At 28.8% G+C, this 10,475-nt stretch overlaps 1 protein-coding gene and 1 long non-coding RNA gene across 2 annotated transcripts in view; one reads left to right on the top strand and one right to left on the bottom strand.

Annotated features, from left to right (window-relative positions):
* LOC106688900 (uncharacterized) overlaps nucleotides 1-10,475 on the bottom strand; it is a 28,536-nt gene that overhangs the window by 8,677 nt on the left and 9,384 nt on the right. The gene's annotated exons all lie outside the window — the stretch shown is intronic.
* LOC106688894 (neurexin 1) overlaps nucleotides 4,048-10,475 on the top strand; it is a 12,949-nt gene continuing 6,521 nt past the window's right edge. The window contains exons 1-9 of the mRNA XM_014433594.3: nucleotides 4,048-4,181; nucleotides 4,391-4,608; nucleotides 4,798-4,906; nucleotides 7,151-7,348; nucleotides 7,800-8,015; nucleotides 8,212-8,439; nucleotides 8,524-8,682; nucleotides 8,759-8,878; nucleotides 9,085-9,263. Of these exons, the coding sequence (XP_014289080.3) occupies nucleotides 4,426-4,608; nucleotides 4,798-4,906; nucleotides 7,151-7,348; nucleotides 7,800-8,015; nucleotides 8,212-8,439; nucleotides 8,524-8,682; nucleotides 8,759-8,878; nucleotides 9,085-9,263 (1,392 nt within the window). The 5' untranslated portion in view covers nucleotides 4,048-4,181; nucleotides 4,391-4,425. The remainder of the gene's footprint in view (nucleotides 4,182-4,390; nucleotides 4,609-4,797; nucleotides 4,907-7,150; nucleotides 7,349-7,799; nucleotides 8,016-8,211; nucleotides 8,440-8,523; nucleotides 8,683-8,758; nucleotides 8,879-9,084; nucleotides 9,264-10,475) is intronic.

Genomic DNA, 10,475 nt, shown 5'->3' on the forward strand with positions numbered 1-10,475 from the left:
ATATAAAAGATATAAAATAGTTAACTATATGTATAAATAGTAAAAAACATATTAAATTACATGTAATTATTAATTGAAATTCAACGTATAATTTGTTCTTTAAAAAATTGTGCATTATTTTTATTTTAGAAGAACTAAATAAAAATCAAAAAGCCTGAAACGTTCTAATGTGAGGAAAAATGAAGAAGTGATTAAATACTTTCTTTTTGAACTGAATAATTTCCAAAATTTTGTCTACTCTGTCTAGAATAAATGGTTCTTTCACAACAATGAAATAAATTATCTCTAAGTGACTAGATATAATGCATTAAATTGATTAAATGAAAACAAATTTGCCTTTTTTTTTTTTTTAGTGTTGTAGAAAAAGTTTTTCAGTTAATATATAATATATTACACATATATCATTAAAAATTATCTTTTTTAGTAATTTTGACAGTACATCGAAGCAAAAAAAAAAAAATATATGATCTACTGCAAGAATAAATTGTGAAATATACTTAGTCAGTTTTGAAATGAAAAAAAAACAAAAAACTAATAAATAAAGTCAAATAAACCAGGATATGTAATTTTATGTGATACCTGAACCATTCAACTATTTAGAAGAATTTGTTTACTTTATCAATAAACAGATAGTTAATAATTAAAAAATAATCACTTATTTTTACTATATACTTATTAAATAGCTTGAAAAGTGGCACAGCTAGAAAAAATAAAAGTTTTGCTTTTATTAAGAACTAAACACGTTCTAAAAATATTACTACAAATGTGAAAAATGGCAGTCAATTCGGTTCAGACAAAGGACACTTAAGAGACATGTGAGTATCTAATCTTGCGGATAACACTGCCGAGATATTGGGTACCTTTAGCTGTGTTTATAGCACCCCTTGATAGAGTGCTCTACCTATGATACTGAACAAGATGAATGGGGACCAAGATGGAAGGAATCTTGAAAAAATAGTAAAAAGATGTCTGAAAAATTGTATTCATATCTCAAAAAAATTGTTAATAATAGCTAAATTTAAATTTTATCACTTGTAAATTTTTATTGTTTTTTCTTAAACCATTTGTACAGGACAAAGATGACCTCAGTGGTTGAAGAGCTCAATATGATTGTAAATAATAGATAGTACCATATACTGCCTTTAATTTCTTTACCGAGATCATCCTATAAACTATTCTATAGCTATCAGAGTCATTACAAATTAACTCTAGTCTACAGTACAATCTTTGGAATACTTCAAAGACAAAATAAAATAAAATATTTTGTTGTCAGATTAGCCACTATTCAAGCAAAGCAGCAATATATTGTAAACAACTATTTTGTATATACAACTTTCAATGCAGTTGATAATAATTAGTGTATAAAATATAAAACTAAGCCTTTGAAACTATTTGTATTTATGATAAGTATAAAATTCATAAGTCACTAAAATATCCTCTTATATGTGATAGATGTATCAACAAATAAAATTCTGAATCGTGAATTTGAGTGCAAGCATGAAGTGCAATATAAACAAAGAGACCCCTTACACAGACAATTATTATTGCATTGAAACTATATATATTTATAAGTTATAATTATTACTTTAAATAACTAAGAAAATTTCGGGAAGTGAGGAATTTAGTTGGATAATTCATAGAAATCTGAAGCAAACATTTTTCAATAAGAAATGATTTACTAAGATTTATATAGATGGGTGAAAAATGTTTTCAAACTTTTTAATGACCTTAAAAGTTTATATAAATTTTTCAACCCTTAAAATGAGTATTAAATCTTTACACTAACAATGTGCCAGGTTCAATTCAAAGGACAATGGTAGGACTTTTAGACTGACTTGTAAAAGTCAAACAAATGCTCAAGTTTTTGTAATTCACGAAACACTTGAACTTTAACATTTTAAAACATGAAAGTTTTAAAACAACTGTGTTTGAAAGGCTTAAAGAAATAAAAGCATGAAGGAAACAATTGTTTTTTTTAAAAATAAATTTTAATAAAATAAGCACTCTCTTTTTTTTTTAAATTCAAAATCTTCCATTTTAAAAACTTATTGATTACAATGACAATGATCTATATTCTTTTAATGATTTAAAATCCGTTCTTTTTTCTTCTCCACCTTATCTAAAAGCCTATATAAATTCAGTGATGGGAAACTTATTCAGTTACTTCTCCCAATTCTAAAACGAATATGTTATCAGCAGTGATTTCTATGCAAATTGACTTTTCATGAAGTTCAGCGAAAACAAAGTTACAGTCAGTTTTCAAGCTCTAAGGCTATAAAATATTTGTCTAATCCAGAATAATTAAGTTAGATCCGCTGGGCTGCGGACTGCTGACAACTATGGTAAAATTTTAATAAAATATTTCATTGAATCACTAATTAATTCCTTAAAAATAAAATAAAATTCTACAAAACTAAAATTGCTATTGAAATAGATGAAGAATGTTTATTTTGTCCTAGAATTTAAGAAGAAATATATATGATTACAAGATGATAATAGAAAACAGAAACAATATTTGTGTATTTAACATTAGATGGCCAGGCAGGATCAAATGACTCCTAATAAGAGATTAAACTGATATTTAAATACCATTAAATTATAATCTCTTTTTCTGGTAATTTAAAAATTCTCAAAATAATGAACAATTAAAAAAATATTTTTATATTTATCATAGGCAGTAATACCAAGAAGGATAGAACAGAGTCATTTGACTCCCTAAATAACAACTTTTTATTTTTTCAAAAAGTGTTTCGTTCTGCTTGAATTAAAAATGTCACTTTTAAAACTATGATTGACTCTTTTATCATGGAATTTATAAATCTATACAATGCAAATTTTGATCAGTAACCCAAGATGAACAGAAAAATACAGAAAGTTGGAAAATACAAATTAGTCCTATCAGGGAAGAAATTCCAATATTTATTTCACTTATTTATATTACATTGAAAATGTAGATGATAATAATTATATAGAACCTGTATAAAAAATGTATTTAATAATTGGTAACGGAAATACTATTTTATAATTATAATTTTACATTATTAGCTTAATTATATCATTGCTAGTATAACTATATTTATAATTGTTCAATTTGAGGAATCGTCATCTAAAACATTATGATTTTATTCCGCAGATTTTTTTTTTTCATCCTTCAATCCTAACTATCAAAACTCCGCATTTATTATATTTATAATGTGAAATAATAAATAAACAAATGAAATTAAAATTGGAAAGAAAGAATATAAAATAATGCAGCCAAATGAGCCAACCCTATTTTTCAACGTAGATGAATTCTCCTGTCTTTTTATACATACTTTTTTTGTGTTTCTAAGGTTTTAATTTAATCCCAAGTTAAACATTGATGATTCTGTAACCAAAAACATTCAGGTTTTGATTATTGAAAAAAGATGATAAAATTTTTAATTTACATTTCAGAAAAAAAAAAGTTTAGGTTTGGAAAACTCTTTCCCAATAACTACGAAAAGATTGAATTTAATGTTTCCAGTCCCAAATAATAATGAATATCAACAGTATTATTTCTCAATATGGATAAAGATATACCAAACTTCACCTGAATTGCTTTGAATTTAAAGGGTTGTTCTTATGAAAGGCAATGAACATATGCCTTATGAATTTATTTAAAACATCCCCAAAGTCAAATGTATAAGTCTTAACACAGACAAAAACATAAAATAACTTCTGTTCAGATTAAAAATTTTATATGAAGGTTTTAAATACATTTTAATGTTGTTTTAAGTACATATCTTGTCGTCATAATAATAAATCATAATAATAAAACAGTAATTTAGATGATGAGGATAAGTTTCATCAGTTCAAAATCACAAGGGAATTAAATATTAAGTAAACACTATATAATATATCAAACAGTAAAAAATGTCGAAGATTAATCTATAAATATGAATTAATCTATTAATATTCCTAAAATTGTTTCTAAGATCTATTTTACTATCAATTATTATATGAAATGTTTACTTTTATTCTCAGAGCTAACCTTAATGGATTTTTTTTTTTTTAAGGCTCAATACAGCCTGCTTGTCATAGACAGGCACCACAATGTGACTCTCAACCATGTATAGGCTCAGGAGTGTGTACGGAGGGTTGGAACAGATTTGTTTGTGACTGTACTGCAACCACTTTTACTGGTCCAACATGTGGCAAAGGTAAACTTTCTAATAATTCATTAGGTCACTTATGAAATCTTAAAATTAATTTTAGTATTCACAATTATGTAGATATAGAATAAGAAAATTCATTTAGTTAATGAAAATTAAAACTGTTATTGGTAATTAGAACAAATGGATACTATAAAAAATAAAACAATTCATATGTTTAGATAAATATCTAAAAAAAAATGTTTTTTCTCTTACAGAAGCAACTACCTTAAGTTTCAACGGATCTCAGGCAATGACTGTGCGGTTCAGTAGAGAGCAGAGATCGCAAGCAGAAGAAGTACGATTGAGATTCAGAACAACCCGCCCTCTTGGTTTGCTCCTCACCAGTAGCACTGAACAATCAGGGGATCGATTACAACTTGCGTTAACCCAAGGAAGGCTTCGCCTCAATATAAGGATAGGAGATAAGGAGAAGGTAAAAAGACAATTATCTTTATTCAGTTCATTGATGCATTTATTATTATTATTAGAACATCAGGTGTTGGTACCAAAAGCATTTTCATAAGAAGCAATATGTCTTTCATATATATATATTATTTTCTGTATGAACTGATGTATAAAGAAAAAGTATAAAATAGTTAATTAATAACTATTTTAATTTCAGACATTATTATCGGGACAAGGACTCAATGACAATCAGTGGCATACTATTGCTTACTCAAGGAGAGCAGATCATCTCCACCTCAAAGTTGATGCTGAGACACCAGTTACAGGTGCCATAAAAAGTCAAATTAAGAAACTAAGTTTTTTTTATTGCTACCCATATTTCCTTTATATCAAATGAAGGCAAATAAAACAAACAAATTCAATCAGATGACCTCAATTTGGTTACATTGAAACTAACAAAGTTTTTGTTAAAATTTGAATAAAAATGAAAATGAGATTATCTTAAGATAGGGTTACTTTGTGTGACAAGTAGTGAAACTTTGTGACAAACATTTGTTTTGCTATTTTATTTTTATTGTATTTCCTTCTGAGATATAGCAACTAAAATCATGTCTTGGTGATAGTCAGAAATACAAAAAAAAAAAAAAAAGGATTGATTATGAAGTTCCTCCAACTGTTACAGTATACCTACACAACTTTTAAAATTTTAGATTTAAATAATTCTGTAGAAATTGTGAAAAAGCAGATATATTGTATATTATTTTATGATTGTTTTTAAAAACATTGAATTATCATGTTTTAAAGTTAGACTTTAGCATAAAAAAAAAAAAATTACATATTTAAATACACAAATATAAGGAAAAAAAAGCTAAAAAACAAAGAAAATAAAAACAGAATTTCGGATGTGATGTTGAAATATATACTGTTCATAAAAACAAGTATCAATTTGATTAAGTAATATTTTGATGACTGGCAGAAAATGGGTTTTAGAAAAAAAACAGGCTTGTAATGGATGGTAAAATCTTAATTCTTCATTTACTTTCTGAATATTTTTATTTCTTCCTACTACTCCAGATCTATTACACTAAGGCCTCAGCCTTCTTCCATGTTACAACTCACAAAGACAAGCTTCAAGTAGCTATCATGCCTATCTTTATTTATCGATCCTCCACACATATTAAACTGCCTTTTCTCCAATACATTTCCTATTATTTGTACTTCTGTAGTTTCTCTAATGATTTCATTGGATTCCCAAACATGCCGAATCCTTTCAGCTAACTACCTTCGGAATAATCATTTCTGCTACCTCAATTTGATTCTAACAAATAGAAAAATTGTTAATTTGGTCATTATACCGGCCAATACACAGAATCATTTTCTTGGATGTGTTTAATACACTTCTACCCTTTAATTTTTCACTCCATTCATACACAGATATGTGCAACCGGTAAGAAGAATCTGCCTAAAAATACCCAGCAGAAAGAAAATTCTTAGCCACTGTTGATTCTCTAAGGCACTTTCACAGATCCTCAAGAGTGTGCCATTTATATGTAGTGAAAAGTTTACCAGATATGGAGACGTCGAACAAACCAGGAGCTCAAAGTTTTATATAAGGAACCAGACGTTGTCCAGTTTGTGAGGCTCAGTAGATTGAGGTGGGTAGGGCATGTTGCTCAGATGGCTGAGAGTGATCTACCAAGGAAAATAGTGACAGAGGTACTACAAGGAGCACAGAGGAAGATCACGCCTTTGATGGAGTGATGGTGTGAGTGGTGATGCCAGGATCATGATGGAAATGAGGAACTGGATGGCGGCCGCACAAGATTGTAATGATTGGTGGAGGCTGATGCCGAAGGCCAGGAGTTGACATCGAGTTGTGGAACCGAATTAATAATAATAATAATAATATAGTGAAAAACATTATAGATAAATGATAATAATAATAAATCTCAGTAAGACTGGAACCTTGACAGAAGGTCCAACCATAGACCATCCATCTATGTTTTTATCGATCTTTAGTACTTTTAGGGATTTTTCCTTTATCAAATCTGTTGACTTGGTGCATCCATTTCAAATATCATGAATCTAATAATTTGTTATATTTTCCCTTAAATTTTTCACTGCAGCAAAAGTCATCGGGAAGGGCAGAAATGGATTTTATAACCTTATTATATACATATATATATTTTTATTTTCCCACCACTACATTTTGGCACTTCCTGCAATGCACTTTTGATCTAATGAGCAGGAATAAAATATTTAGGGTTTTTTTTAGGAAGAACAATACCATCAAATTGGGATGAATTTCAGTCAATATTTCTTGCTGTCAAGAGAAACTTTTTTATATTTTTAAGGTTTCGGACACCTCTTCAACCCCTTAGAACTGAAAAGTTGAAAATTGATAGGCCAAACAATTTTTGTTTAAATTCTTATAAGCATAAGTATTTTATAAAATATTATAATTTATATATTAATTTTATATATTATAAAATATTTTAATAATAAATTAGTTGAATCAACTCCTAAAAAGTGTTTATTGTCAAATAATCACATTAATTTTTTGTTTACAGTAGTCGAAGCAGTCCTTGGAAAACAAGGTATTTTAGAACTGAGAAGCCTACATGTAGGAGGCCTGTTCCACGATGAAGAAGAAATCCAAATGACAAACTCAGTTCCTAATTTTGTTGGTTCTATGCAACAGTTTACATACAACAATGTGCATTACTTTGAATTGGCCAGATCAATGCATGGGACTTCAGAACTGCCAGGTAACCTTGGATTTCTCTTTTTGTTCATTTGTTTATGTTAGGATATCTTTATGTCATATGATGATTGTTGGGAGTTTGATCCCAACTGATTTTGATTTAATAAAAAAATTCTATAGTCTTATAATTTCTTAAATTCACTGAAGAGTGTAATTTTCAAATTTATTTTTATCAGAAATGTGAGCATACTGACAGATAGTCTGATCATTGTGGAATATAGTAGAAGTAATTTTTTTCCTACACAGAGATGGTTATATTAATAAAGGAATAAAATGATCAACATTTTTTAGAATATTACCTGTAATAATATAAGAGATGAAAGTTTCCATCCAAGTTTAATTAGCTCAATAATACATAAAGTAAAATGAACTAAATAATTATTGTTTGAATTACTTTTATTTCTTTATTTTTTAAATGCTTGTTTTCTATCATACAATGTGTTTTAACATTGCAGTAGGAGGACACTTACTAAGGATTGAAGTAACTGCCAATTTCAGTAAACGTGACCATCAGCTGGTTCACCACCCAGTGACTTTCAAATCAAAACATACATTTGTTGGCTTGCCAGTATTAAAAGCTTATTCTGGAACTAACATTTATTTCCAATTTAAGACAAGGGAATCCAGTGGGCTTATATTATACAATGCTGGCAGAGAGCAAGACTTCATAGGTATTTATTTATTTTTAATCTTGTTTTTATATAATTACAATTTTTTTTCATGACTTACCTAATGTTAGCCATTATTTCTACATTATCAGTATTAATAAAAAATAAAGACTATGCGAGATTACTCCCTAGTGTTCAATATTAATCAGTTACAAATAAATTTATTGGTAAAATCATTTATTCACTTGATTTTTTTCAGCTGTTGAATTAGTGAACGGACATATTCAGTATATCTTTGATCTCGGAGATGGCCCGGTAAAGGTGCGAGACAATGCAAGAGGAATCCTAAATGATAATAAGTGGCATTCAGTAACTATTGGGAGACCATCACCAAGGCAACATACATTAATGGTAGACGAAACTTATGCCACAATAACTAGCAGAGGAAACAACGACAACTTAGATCTAGGTGGAATTCTCTATCTAGGTAAATACAGAATAGTTGGAATAATTAGCGATGTAAGGAACAATAATAGTATAAATTAATAATAATATATAATATAATTTACAGGTGGTTTACCAAAGGATAGTTTTTCAAGGCTTCCAAAGTTAGTGCAGGCTCGCCATGGTTTTGAAGGATGTCTTGCCTCGCTTGACTTAAATGGAGAATCTCCTAATATACTGGAAGATGCTGTGGTTCCAAGTTCACTGGTTTCAACAGGATGTGATGGTAAATGAAATCATTTTGAAACTAAATAGATAACGATTTGTAGAAACAAGAGAAAAAAAATGTAACCATTTTTTAGGGCCAAGTACAAAATGCAGCCATAATATTTGTTCCAACAGAGGTATTTGTGTTCAACAGTGGAATTCATACACTTGCGATTGTGATATGACTTCATATACTGGTCCAAAATGCACTGAAGGTAAATTTAAAATATAATATCAATAATACCATACCTTTCTGTTCTGGAAAACAAATTTAAATTTACTATGGTTCTATTCAAAACCAAATAGTTTTTCTTTCATTGTTTTTAAATCGACTACTCTTTAAATAACTAGTAGTAAAAAACAATCTCATTCATAACAGATAATTTTCTAAAGATGATTATATACTTTTTCTTTATAATAGAATCAATAGCGTACGAATTTGGACCAAACCGAGGACTGGTTACATATGTTTTCCCTGAAGAAAGACGTCCAGAAATGAAGAGTGATGTTCTCGCTTTAGGTTTTATTACGGATCAAGATGATGCTGTTTTACTCAGAGTAGATTCTGGAACTTCAAATGATTACATGGAGCTGGAAATTGTAAGAGAAGTCAGACTATATAATAGTTATTAGACTATTAATAGTTATTCCTTTATTACTAATAATAACTTTATTAGAAAATAATATCTTGTATTTATTCTTACAAGGTTGAAAAATCTTTTTCATCTTATTAGTGGCTTTTAGTGTAGAGCACTCCTATTTCTTTCTCCCATCTTGACTCATGGCTTCATCTGGTTTAGTATTATCACTCTTTCTAATTCAATTCACATGGCCTCTTATATAGTACTTAGCTTTGATGTCAGTTGTTGTTTTGATAAGGGGTCTAAATTCCAAAATTTCACTATATTTACATTTAAAAATGCTCATGAATACTTGATGACAGCATGAAAATGAAGTTTAATTTCTGAATGCTGTTATTAACAAACTTAATTTTTAAAAAAGAGAGAGAGAGATAGAATGATCCCGACGTAACTTTATTGTAATAAATATGGTAATAAAGTCATCCTTTTATTTTTACAATTCACATAAAGATTATAAGGCATTGTTAGAGAAATAGCGTAACAAGCATATAGCTCTCCTTGAGCTTAAGGTTTATGAAGAGAAAACTCACATGGCCATGGCAGTTGAGTTAAAGCATCACCTTAGCAACCTCATGTATGGAGCAGTGCCAGTAATTAACTTTTATTTTGTGAAGACACCACGGAATGAAAATTATACCTTTCTATTCTGGTTAGAATAAGTTAGTAACCTGTAGGATAACTGTTATAGAAAACAGGTTTTATTATTTTGGTTTGTAAAGAAAACGGTATGGCGACACTATGATACTGCTGGGAACAAAGCAACAGGCATGCTGCTTTGTTCTAGGACAGTCTGTCATGGCGTCTGTTTATGAAAACACATCTCGTTGTCTTTATTTCTAAAAACCGTCCCTAAATTCCACAACAATAACCACCCAATATGTCAGAAATGGACAGAGGGAGTAAACAATAAAAAAAAAAAAAAAATGCTGGAATTGTAAAGATTTCATGGGACTGCCACAAAAAAAAATCAGACAGATGAGATATTACTTTTAATAAATTGGAGGTTTGTCTAGTTGTCTTTTTCAAGTATTGAAGTAGTAATTACTCAGCATGTAACAATCTGTTCCATTAAGTATCAGAGTTCTTAATAAATCGCTTTAGAGTTCCCATAATTTTTTGACGAGCATTAATTTAATTTAATTAATATAAACTACTCAATTTTGTAATTAAA

The sequence above is a fragment of the Halyomorpha halys genome, unplaced genomic scaffold, assembly GCF_000696795.3.
Source record: "Halyomorpha halys isolate HHAL.00 unplaced genomic scaffold, Hhal_1.1 Scaffold1231.1, whole genome shotgun sequence".
Classification (NCBI taxonomy): Eukaryota; Metazoa; Arthropoda; class Insecta; order Hemiptera; family Pentatomidae; genus Halyomorpha; species Halyomorpha halys.